The 12,892-nt window shown below is 43.3% G+C and overlaps 1 protein-coding gene across 1 annotated transcript in view; it reads right to left on the reverse strand.

Annotated features, from left to right (window-relative positions):
• Positions 1-12,892, reverse strand: part of CDH1 (cadherin 1) — a 75,264-nt gene that overhangs the window by 15,133 nt on the left and 47,239 nt on the right. Inside the window, exons 3-9 of the mRNA XM_072731680.1 lie at positions 10,638-10,852; positions 6,645-6,788; positions 6,362-6,517; positions 5,275-5,419; positions 3,570-3,745; positions 3,181-3,309; positions 1,143-1,325 (exon numbers count right to left, since the gene is read on the reverse strand). Of these exons, the coding sequence (XP_072587781.1) occupies positions 1,143-1,325; positions 3,181-3,309; positions 3,570-3,745; positions 5,275-5,419; positions 6,362-6,517; positions 6,645-6,788; positions 10,638-10,852 (1,148 nt within the window). The remainder of the gene's footprint in view (positions 1-1,142; positions 1,326-3,180; positions 3,310-3,569; positions 3,746-5,274; positions 5,420-6,361; positions 6,518-6,644; positions 6,789-10,637; positions 10,853-12,892) is intronic.

Below are 12,892 nucleotides of genomic sequence, written 5' to 3' on the forward strand. Positions count from 1 at the left end.
AAAAAAAAAAAAAGATTAAATCCTTAACTATTGTAGTTGGTTAACAATATCTTGTGGTTCTCAAACCTAGCTGTGCTAGGAAGAATTAACTTAAGAACTATAGAAGAAAAGGGAGGCTTGCACCCTAATCCAGTAAATCGTAATTTCTGAGAGGGAGGCCCAGCCATGGATGTTTTTCAAAAGCGAACAAGCAACCACATTCAAGATGAGAACCCTAGCAGAAGAATAAAAACGAACTACATGAAACCTCACAGCAAAACCCAGTAAGAAATGCTCATACTGGAAGTCATTTATTATCCAAGACCAGTAAGAATGTTCATATCTTATGTGACGTGTTGTCTCTGTGATAGCAGATGGACAGAAGACCCTGCTTGTCCAACTCACTAACCTCAGTTAAGTTTAGTGACAACATGCGGTTCCAATGAGGCGGCAAAAAGGTCAAACAAAGCCAGGGTGGGCCATTTCCTAGCCCTGTGGGTCTGCTTCCACATCCAAATACATAGGAAAAGGAACTACTAAATAGAGTCGCTGTAAGGAGTACACCGGGAACGTTTGTGATCAAGTGTGTTTGGCGGGGGCTCATTTTCCTAGCTTCTATCTTTCATTTGTAGCATAGAAAATGGTGACATCAAATGTTGGGTGGGAAATAAGGTTATGTAGTGAGTGATGCAGAAATGAATGGTTTTGCTCACTTGCTCAATAGGAAGTCTAAGTTTGGGGGCGAATTCAGTGATCTGTTGTTAGTAACCTCAACAAGGAGGTCACCCAACTTCTTAAATTTTCAGGTTTCAAAGTCATGTGTCCCACTTCTAAAATAATCCGGCAAAATGGCAGAGACCAATAAACCATTTTTCCTCTCATTTGCAAAATGGATATGGGGGTAGGCAAATGTTTAGGGAGAAAGCCTTTTAAAACAGATGGTACTTTCTTTCTCCTCAATTTCAGGGGGCTGCGTAGGAGCTTCTCACATGTGCCTGAAGAGTTGCTGCAAACCCCAAATGGTCCACCAGAACCTGGGAAAGCTGCCCACCCCCAGCCCGCCAATGCCATGCTGATCTACTTCTGAGAAGACACCAGGGGACAAGGCAGTGGGCGGCTAGCTAAGATGTCAATACCTGCATCTTGCCAGGCACCGTACAAACCTTAGTTGTTTTCAAAATGCCGTCGTTGGTTACTGGGTCTGTGGTGACAACAAATTGATCATTGTTATTGTTCAGTATGGTGTACACAGCCTTCCAGGCTGGGGTATCGGGGACATCGGCATCCGTCACTTTGAGTACAGCGATTTCGACGTTAGCCTTGTTCTCAGGCACCCGGCCCTGATACTACAGAGCAAAGGAGAAGATGGGTCACTTAGGACATCTTGACAACCAATAGAGGAGCCATATCCAAGAGGGCTAAAGGAGTCCTTTCTGAGCCCAAGATCCAAAGAGCAGAGTCTTGGAGAAGTGCCCACTCCACCAGTTGGGCCTCTATTTCCTATTGGTGGAACAGCCAAGATCACTCAAATTGCAACAGCCTTCAAGACTACCTGAGTTAGTCTTTCAAGGAGCCGGCTACCTGAGCCCCTCAGCACACTTTGGCCAGTTGCTTTGATCTTCAACAAATTCCACATTGTGGCTTATCCACTACTCCCCTCCTCTCCCATCATTCCCAATGGTACCAATAATTTTCATCAAAGTCTGGTCAGTACAGTCCTCTGCTTAAAACCCTTGATGACATCCCGTTGCACCCAGGATAAATTCTAAAATTTTAACCTCCAACTACAAGGTCCTATAGGACCTGACCTCATATGGTTCACTACACAGATTATTCTTCAGTTCATTTTTTTTTTATTTAAAGATTTTATTTATTTATTCATGAGAGACAAGAGAAAGAGGCCCCGACACAGGCAGAGGGAGAGGGAGAAGCAGGCTCCGTACAGGGAGCCTGACGTGGGACTTGATCCCAGGTCCCAGGATCAGGCCCTGGGCCGAAGGCAGCACTAAACCACTGAGCGACCCGGGCTGTCTGATTCAGGGCATTTTGCATATGGTGATCCCTCTGCCTAGAACACTTCCATTGTCCCCTGTTCCACATTTGACAATCTCCTTTCAAGTCTTATTGTAAATGTTATGGTCTTTGTGAAGCCTTCTTGTACTCACAATGCCTACATTAGGTGGCAGACTGCTAATTGCCTACTGAACACCCACTCACCCCTTCTTCACGAACTATACTGTTGGGGGCAGCAATGTGCCCAGACAGAATATTTTATTTCCAGTCATCTTCAAAGACAGCAGCTGCTAATAGGAGGTAAATGAAAGTTGCGGGATGGGTCTGCACAGAAGAGGACTTAACAGCAATGCCTTTTGCTCTTCATGTGCGTGTCTCCTTCCTGAATGAAGCACAGAGATAGCTGGAGCTCAGCCATCTAGGGCCACAACGGGACACTGAGGATGGGAGCCATCCACCAACGATGGTGGGGCAGCAAGACAAAGGAGGTTCCATTGACAGCGTAGATACTCTAGGCTTTTTGTGACACAAGGAAAAGTTTGCCCTACTTGTTTAAGCACAAGAGTCAAGTCTCTGTTACTAACCACTGAGCTTACTTCTAACTAATGTATTAAGATATAAGGTTCTTTTCATGTGGCTTTCAGTACCTTCTTCACATCTGCATTTAATACAGTTGTACATATTAATTTGTACAGGTTGTCAAACCTCTCTAGTTAGGCTGTCAACTCCACTGAGAATAGAACCTTTGTCTGTCTTGTTTGTGATAAGATCTCCAGTGTGTAATACAGTTCCAGTTGTTATAAACTTAGAAAATATTTGTTCAATGAATAAATAAAACCGGGTAGGATTTGTTACCAAGATGCACAACATGAAGACACGAGATCAACAGGTGATTTTTTTTAAAGTCATCTCTATACCCAATGTGGGGCTTGAACTCAGAACCCCATGATCAAGAGTCACACGCTCCACTGACTGAGCCAGCCAGGCACTCCTAGGTGACATTTGCAACTTCACAAACCTAGGTCAACAGAGCCCATGCTGAGGATGACAGAGACAACTGCCATCCCAATCTGTTTGCTTCTTAAAGTTCACTATTCTGGGGAAAATTTTCAAAGGGTTTGCCCATGAGCAGCCACAAAACAACAGAGGACCTTTCTTTGGAAACCGTCCAAGGGGTTATAGAATTACCGTGGTCGGGTTGAAGATGGGGGGGTTATCGTTGATGTCAGTGACTGTGATCACAGCTGTTGCAGTTGTAGTTAAGCCTTCGCCTTGCAGGTCAGCAGCCTGAACCACCAAGGTGTACATGGGGACACCCTGCAGAGATCAAACACATTGGTGTCAGGACCAATGGCACCATCAAGCCCAGCCCAGCGCATGGAAACACCTTATTTGATCATTTGCTTCAACATCAGCCGGCTTTCTAGGTACAAATCCTCTAGAGTGATGCTTAGATGCGATGCTCAGACGATAAACATAGTAAGTAGCACTGGCCTCGGCAGAGTTTTGCATTGTTGGTGTGATTTAGCTGATGTTTATTTGCCCTCAACACCCTATAGATGCTCTTGACCTCTGACCTCTCGGTCCAGCCCAGTGGTGAGCACGCTGATGACTCCTGTGTCCTTGTTGATAGTGAACATCATGCTGCTAGGCAGGAGGGGGTCTTGTGTGAGGATGCTGTAAGCGATGGCGGCGTTGTAGGTGTTCACGTCATCATCCGCATCTGTGGCTGTCACCTGCATCACAGAGGTGCCTGCAAGTGCAAAAGGAGACAAATCAGTTGAGCTGCACTTTGGATTCCAGTCAGCACTGCTCAGTTCAATTCTGTCCAGAGTGTTCAAGGAGAAGTCCCAGGGACAGTACCATGTCATGGCTTCTCCATTCTCTCATTCCCAAAATTTTTACCAAAGTGGTAGTAGGGGAGAAAGAAAGCATTTCACCCAATGAGTAGTGTTCCAAGGACTCAGCTTTTCCAATAGATATTCTGGATGGGGGCTGGAGTATGTAGAATAAATAACCTTAAATTAAAACACTGTGCAATGTTTCTCATACTGAGTGGATGAGGTGAAAAATAGGAAAAATCCCACCAATATCCACAACTGGCTCCTCAGGCACAGCTTCACCAGACAGAATGGTCATTTGAGATCATGGCCTTGAAGGTAGCAGAGAATACTTACAGCACATGTGTCTGCAAAAAGACTAGCGCCCATGCCATCAACAAAATTCCTTAGGGATCCACAGGAAAAGGATAAAGAGCCCAAGGGAAGAAAGGAGCAAAAAGACTTGAAGAAACAAGCCATCAAGAAGAAACCCAAATGGGCCAGCAAAAATAGAAAATGCTCATTAGCCCATTAATAAATCAGAGAAATGCAACTGTACAGAGATACAACTGCACACTCAACAAAGCTAAAGTCTAACAATTCCAGGATATATATTGCTGGTGGAAGCGTAAAGTGGTTCAACCAGTTTGGAAAACAGTTTGTTACCATGTAGTCACAATGAACGGACACATACCCTACAATTGAGCAACCCACTACTACGGATATTCCCCCCAAAGTCTTGTGTGCATGCATCAGGAAATATGTTAAATAATGCTCTGAGAACACTATTTCTAACAGCAGGAAACTCAAACCCAATTTCCATCAACAGGGGAACAAAGTGTTTTATATAAATACAAAAATATTGAACACTACACGGCAATGAAAATGAATGACCTTTTAGATTGCTATGGGCGCCAACATGAAGAATGTTATGTACATAAAGCTGAATGAGAGAAGCACACCACGGAAATACATGCGGAGTGGGATTCCATGTATGTAAAGCTAGAAAACATGCAAAACAAACAAGATATACAGAGGTAGGTAGACACATGATGAAAAAGATCAAGGAAAGCAAAGGAATGATTACCACAAAAGTCAGGGCAGTGGTTACCTTTATAGGGGTGAGAAAAGAATATGGCCAGGAATGGCAAGGATCTGTTTCTAAATCAGGGAAGGTTCTTCTTTTCTAGGGGGAGGAGGCGGGGGAGATTTTCAAACTGCTCCTATTTTATAATACACACTTCTGTAGAAAGGATGTTTTTGTCTGTCTCTGTCTCTGTCTCTCTCTCTCTCTCTCTCTCTCACACACACACACACACACACACACACACACACACACACAGGCTTCCAAAGAAGTTCTGTTCCTATGAAGAGTCTGATGCCAAACACAAGCCCCGACACTTTGAGGTCCAAAGAATTTAAGTGTCTTTCTGAGTATTCAGCTACTCGTTATAGACCATACCTGGAAGGGCACCTTCCGTGACAGATCCTTGGAAGACTGCCTGGGTGAACTCGGGCTTGTTGTCATTCTGATCTGTCACCGTGATCACGATCTCCATTGGGTCTTCGACCGCATTCCCATTAGAAGATACAGCATGTGAGTAGAGCTGTAAGAGCCAAGCGAGAGTTACTTGGGCCCCAACAAGGAGGAAAAAATGGGATGTCGTGTGGCTCGAACTCTAGCAGGCCTGTACTCCCTCCCACTCTCTAAGAGCCAAGGATGGACACCCCCAGAAGAGAATTTCCCCCCACAAGTGCTGCTGCTTCAGTGATGTCATGACACTGATTGAGGTCATGATATGTAAAGATTCATGGACATAGAACACCCCAGCAGGTCAGAGCTCCCATTTCCCACAGGAGGATAGGGAGCCAGGCCTAAGACACAAGAGAGGGAGGGAGCCTAAAACACCCTGGTTCCCCAGCAGGGGAAAATTTGCTCTGGTTGCTCCAATCTAGTGTCTCTCCCAGAGTTTTCTGCCTTTAGCCTCAATACATTACCCTCCAGCTCTCTAGGTTCACATTGCTACCAGGGCCCAGGAATGGCTTTTGCTTCCCAATGTCATAACTGGCCTCTTCCTTTGGGGCAGGGACTTTTAGCTCCAAGAATAAGTTAAGTTGGTATCTTGGGTCTAAACTCATGTATGGGGATGCCTGGGTGGCTCAGCGGTTGAGCATCTGCCTTTGGCTCAGGTCACGATCCTGGGGTCTTGGGATGGAGTCCCACAGGCTCCCTGTGGGGAGCCTGCTTCTCCCTCTGCCTAGGTCTCCTCCTCTCTGTCTCTCATGAATAAATAAATAAACCTTTAAAAAAAATTAAAAACATGTATGATCATAAGGTCTCTTCTCTCTTTATTTCTGATGGGGGGAAAAAAAAAATCAACCCCCCCTCCCCATTTTTTCCAATTCTTCTGTCATTCCCCCCTTGTCAACAGGTATCAAATTAAGCCTCATGTGTCCAGAACACCTGATCTAGGGATCCAACATGGGTGGACCAAAAAATTTTGGAAGGATACAACCCGATTATTAGCAGGCTTCTGAGAGATACTCACAATGTACTTAGCAATTTGTTCTCTATCCAGAGGCTCAGTCACCTTCAGCCATCCTGTTTCTCTTTCAATAATAAACACACCAACAGGAGGTGCGTCAGCTCCTTGGCCAGTGATGCTGTAGAAAACCTTGATTTCTTTGTCCCTGTTAGACTTGATCTGAAGATCAAAAAGAAAGAAACAGAATTATCAAGAAATGATCCTGACATTGGGGCTTTCCCTCTTTTTCTCTTAGGTCCTTCTCTCTCAAACTGCTCCCAGAGAAATAGAGAACCTCCTTCTCTACCTGAACCAGGTTTTTAGGAAATGGGCCTTTCTCGTTTTCCGGGCAGCTGATAGGAGGGATAACCCAGTCTCTCTTCTGTCTTCTGAGTCCATGCTGGGAACTGGGAAATGTGAGCACCTCTGTCTGGGTTTTAGAGGGAGCATCCTAAAAACAAAGAAGATGAAGAACAAAATCAGATAATTCAGGATACATACAGACACATACAGGCCACACAGTCTCACCTACCTAGCCAGCATCCCCAACCTTCTTGAGGACAGTCAACAGTTTTAACTTAGTAACAAAACACAACCCAATGAACCTCTCTGCCATATAATAAAGACTGTGTTCTCTCTTTTGATCCTTCTAATGTCCAGAGTTCAAGTAATCATTATGCATACACAATTACATGTTTGAGGGTTTAGTATTATTTTGCAAGTTATCACAAGCCTAAATATATGATACCTGTCGGTTTTAATGAAACATGACACTGCTGATTTAATATCAGAGTTTATCCAACAATTGGATATTCAAACATTTCAATTTTCTCTTATGTTTTTCCTAGGGGTATAGGTCCCCAAAGTGAGGCTCTTAGTGAAGGTGAGTTAAGTTTAAGGAATTGGTACTAAGAACTACTTGTGATCAATACAAATTCTTTAATCTCATTGTGTTATTTTATCTATTTGGTTTCCATTTGTTCTAACAGAAGCTGTTGGGATGGGAACCAAATATATCCTTTGAGACTTGTATTGAACAATTTTCATGTGTGATAAAGACAACTTTATGCACACACAGGGAAATAAGATAGTTGAAGATGGAAGAAAAATATCCTCCAAATTGCTAAGTGCTTTAAAGTGATTAGCAGTAATGCATGAAAGTTCCAGAGGACAGTTCCATCTCCCACACCCCACATAATCATTGATCACCATTTTCCAAAGGTGATTCAAGTGCTATTTCCTGGCTTCTCAAATTTGATCCAAAATGCACAAGATAGAAGAGAAGACCAGATATCATCGGACGCCAGGTGGCTTAACGGTTGGGAGTCTGGGATCCCTGGGTAGCTCAGCGGTTTAGTGCCTGCCTTTGGCCCAGGGCACGATCCTGGAGTCCCAGGATCGAGTCCCGCGTTGGGCTCCCTGCACGGAGCCTGCTTCTCCCTCGCCTGTGTCTCTGCCTCTCTCTCTCTCTCTAGGTCTATCATGAATAAATAAATAAAATCTTAAAAAAAAAAGAAAAAAAAAAAAAAAGGTTGGGTATCTGCCTCTGGCTCAGGTCATGATCCCAGGTTCCTGGGATCGAGTCCCACATCAGGCTCCCTGCAGGAAGCCTGCTTCTTTCTCTCCCTCTTCCTCTCCCTCTCTGTGTCTCTTGTATTTAAATAGAATAAAAAAAAAAAAAAAAGATTATCATCGCAGCATCCTTCCCAGTATTACATTTCTACATACTGGTTATGCCCACACACTTTTTCTCTCTCTGCATCCTTGGATTATTAATATTCTAGAGAAGTAGTCCCTCCTGAGCCAAGGACAGGCCATAAAACCAGGCTATTTAGCTGTGAATTCTCACTATGGCACTTCCTACTCTTGGGCAGATTATTTTTCTCTGTTCCACAGTTCCCTAAGAACCAAAAATTGGGATAACATTAGAAGGATTAAATGAGATACTAGTATTACAGATAAAGCACTTAGAATTCAACTATGGCAGTGTTGCCACATACCACTCAATATCCATTCTTCTTTCTTTCTAAAGACAAAAAACCCCCCAAAGTAGCTGTCTCTCTCCATATATCTGTTTTGTATTCAGCACTGTGTTTAAGAGATTTTCTACTGCACTTATAGCTAAGTATGGCATGAGGTCAAGTTGTAACCAGTGAGAGGTAAGCATTATTTAAAAATTCCACAAAGGGGGCACCTGGCTAGCTCAATCAGAAAAGCATATGACTCTAGATCGGAGTTCTAAGTTCTCCATACGCTGGGTATAGAGATTACCTTAATAAAGTATCTTTAATCCTTTAAAAATGCATTCCACAAAAGCTTCTTTTAAAAGCCAGGCAGACAGCTGAGTAATGCATTTTTGTGCTTTCTTTCTCCTTATCATCTAGAATGAAGATTTGATTACAGAGCTCCAGCAGCCATTTCGGATCATGAGGTACCCTTGAGGACAGAAGCCATGTGCTGAGGATGGCAGAATGGGAAGGAAAGGAGAAAGCTGGGCTCCTAGTGACTGTGGGGCCTCCAGATTGGCCATTTACCCTTGAATTTCTTTAACTTGACAGAGAAATACTCTATTCTGCATAAACCACTGTTATTCATGGTTTTCTGTAATATGTATTTGAACTTAATCATGATACAACAAAAAATGGAGGCAAAGGCAAAATTGGCAGAAGTAGGAAGGAAATATATATATATATAACTTGTCTTTTGGGACGCCTGGGTGGCTTAGTGGTTTAGCGCCTGCCTTCGGCCCAGGGCATGATCCTGGAGTCCGGGGATCGAGTCCCACATCGGGCCCCCTGCATGGAGCCTGCTTCTCCCTCTGCCTGTGTCTCTGCCTCTCTCTCTCTCTCTCTCTCTCTCTCTCTGTCTCTGTGTCTCTCATGAATAAATAAGTAAAATCTTTAAAAAACAAAACAAAACTTGTCTTTTGATCATAAAAGCCTTTCACACACAGTTGCCCAGCAAGAACTCACCATGCTGAACTTACACGAATGACGGAGTCAGTTGGAGACCTGAGTTAGGGAGTTATGTTAATACACTGCTACTAAGCTCTTCATTTTTCTGATCTGTCCAATTACATCAGGGAGAAAAGAATAATACATCTATCAAGGACTATTAACTTCCTGGAATCCCAACAATCTTTGGGGAGAAAAACAGGAGCCAGCCTGAAAGGCCTTGGTACTTCCAACATGTTCCATACTTTTAAGGCAGTACCAGGATCCAACTAGAATGGCCTCCAGAGACACATTTTGATAGGAAGCACCATGAGAGCAATTTAGAAACTAGCAAAGGTGTCTGACTTGGGTAACAATACCCAGAAACATTCTTGCTAAGAACCGGGCAAACATATATCCTTTCGTTCGTGGCCAATCCACCCACCTGTCCATTCAATATTTACAGGGCTCCTGGAGGGAGCCAGACTGTGGGCCAGGTGCTACAGATACAATGTGGAAGGATCTTGTGCAGATTACAGTTCAATGGAACAAAAGCTTCCCAATGATTCTTCTCTTCTCTTCCCAAAACCCTCCCCACTAGAAACACAAACAGTAAAATAAAATGGGGGGGAAAAAAAAAGAAATGGGGAGTCTACTTCTCCCTCTCCCTCTGCCCCTCCCCTCCCCTCTACTCATGCTCTCAGAATAAAGTCTTTAAAAAATACTAATTAAAAGAGTAAAATAAAGTGATCAGAGAATTGATCTCTTATTCATTCTTCCTTCAAGAAAAAGTCAACAATTACTGAGTACTTATGGTATGCCTACTACAGTTGCAGCATTTCACATGTGTTAATTCACGCAGTCATTATTTCCTTCACATTACAGACAAGGAATTTCAAGCATAGACAGGTTAAGTGAACTTTCCCACGGCTACTCAGGTAGCAAGCGGCAGGACTATGATTCAATCCTAGACAGTGTCCACGCTCTCACCCACTATTCTATATTATCCACAGAAATAATATTAACACCTTGCTATCATTTTACCTGATTGTTCCCCACCCAAACACAAAAAAATTCCCAGCGAGAATTAGTTCAGTTAGACCAATGGTTTTCAACGAGGGGTGATTCCACACCCCCTGCCCAGGGGGGTATTGGCCATGTCTGGAGACATTTTTGGTTGTGACAACTAGGAGAGGGCTTCTGGTATCTGTCTAGTGGGCTAAAGTCAGGGAGGCTGCTAAACACACACACACAAAACAAAAACAAAAACTATCCAGCCCAAATGTAAAAGGTGCCAAGGGTAGAGAACTCAGATTAGGCAACAGACTTAAAACAATAGTGAACTTCCAAGAAAGACTACAACATACATGATGGTGATGGTGGTGCGTCGCTGCCTTCAGCCTAACTCTGGTGGAGAGCTTCCTGCGGCTGGAGTCCCAGGCATGGACAAGAAAACTTATCTCTGGTTTATGAAGTTGTAGAGGCCGCTTCACTGTAATCACACCATCTGTGCCCACTTTGAATCGGGTGTCATCAGAAACATAGGCTGTCCTGGGTAGACCGGTGCATCCTTCAAAACTCACTGTAGGGGATAAGTCACACTAATTAGGAAATGGGGCAGATTAAAGACAAGAACATTAAAAAGTAAGATTGATTCATCCACCAAAAACTTGACTCATACAAAACAAGCACAAGTAAAACAAACACAGACTGGTGACAGAATGGAAAGATATGCAAGTAGTCAATATTATCATTATGTTCTTCGTAATTATAGGGGGACTGTTCATTGTGGTCTGATTTTTTTTGTATCTACTTGTAAAGTGCAAACAGAAACCTGCCTAGAAAGTAACTTCTTTTCAAAAGCCAAAAAAGGGCCTCTCCTTTAGCTGGCTCTTGACAATATGAAAACAGACCACCAAGATAACTAAGAGTCCTTACTAAGTCCAAAACTTAGAGACTGTAAGGTACAGGGAGACGCTGTGGAGAGTCTACATTCAAGTAACAGTTTACATTTATTTCAACTAACAGCGGCAGATAATGAGGCACCTGGCATGATGGTTAAGAGTGTGGGCTCTGGAAGAGACTATCTGGGTTCAAGGCCCAGCTCTGCGACCTTGGGCAAATTACTTAATCTCCCGGTGCCTCAGTCTGTGCCTCTGTCTACCCAACTGTAGAATGAAGCCAACAAGAGCAGCTATCTACTATGGCTGTTTTAAGATACATAGAACAATGCCTGGTCCGTCATAAGCACTACATTAAAGTTTGTTCAATAAAAAATTTAAAAACAGGGGCTCTTGGGTGACACACTTAAGCATCCAACTCTTGATTTCAGCTCAGGTCATGATCTGATTTCAGGGTCATGAAATCGAGCCCCACACCAGGCTCCCTGCTCAGCACAGTCTGCTTGAGATGCTCTCTCCCTCTGCCCCTCCCATTGCTAATACACCCATATGTATTCTCCCTCTAAATAAATAAAATCTTGGAAAAAAATCTTTAAAAACAAATGTGGCTTTGCTTAATCATTTACCCAATTCTCATGAGTATTCCACAAAAGACACTGATAATCGTAAATACTTCCTGACTGGTTATAGACTTATTATCTGAGGCATACAGAGGTAATGCTTGCTTGCAATCTGATTATTTTCTGTTAGGGGAGATAATTGATCACACAGGGCAGCAAGATAAATGCAAAAAAAAAAACAGAGAAGGACTACTTGGATAGAGGAATGTTATGATCAATAACTTTGAAACTCTACTTCCGACTATATAGCTACTGAGGTATTAAAACTTAAAAACTACCAACACCCAAAGCTGGAGGTATTGTGGTTTAAAAAGAAAAAAAAAAAGGCTACACTAAACATCAGAATCCCAAAGGACTTGTTCTACAGGTTTTCACCAACCAATATGCCAGAAACTGTGCTGAGCTCTAAGGATAAACTTGTAAAGACGACAGACAATGCACCTGCTCTCACTGAGCTTACACTGTTGTAGAAAACATGGACAAATACAGAGACCAATAATTTCAGGTAGTGACAAGTACTAGATACAAAGGAATTAAAAAGGGTGATACAAGAGTGATATAGGAGGTGAGGGCCCCTGGGTGGCTCGGTTGGTTGAGCACCTGACTCTTGATCTCAGCTCAGCTTATTTTTTTTTTTTTTTTGAGATTTTATTTATTTATATGAGAAAGAGAGGGAGAGAGTGAGTTGGGGAAGAAGCAGAGGGAGAGGGATAAGCAGACTCCACGCTGACACATGGGAGCCCAGTGCAGGGCAGGATCTCAGGACCCTGTGATCATGACCTGAGACAAAAATCAAGAGTTGGATGTTTGAACGAGTCACCCAGCACCCCTCCTCCCAAGCTCAGGTCTTGATCTCAAGGTCGTGAATTCAAGCCCCATGTTGGGCTCTATGCTGGGCGTGGAGCCTACGTTTTAATAATTTTTTTAATTGCTGGGGAAAGGGGGTGATTCAGAAAAGTGTAACTCATACTGGATGGTGAGAGCAGGCCAACCTAGGTGGGGGTGGCAGAGCTAAGACCTGAAGGATCAAGTCTTCCAGAAACCTGGCTCAAGAGCCTATGAGGCAGAGGCAACAGCCAATTGAAGAATAGTTAATTATGG

The sequence above is a fragment of the Vulpes vulpes genome, chromosome 12 (genome assembly GCF_048418805.1).
Source record: "Vulpes vulpes isolate BD-2025 chromosome 12, VulVul3, whole genome shotgun sequence".
In the NCBI taxonomy this organism is placed as follows: Eukaryota; Metazoa; Chordata; class Mammalia; order Carnivora; family Canidae; genus Vulpes; species Vulpes vulpes.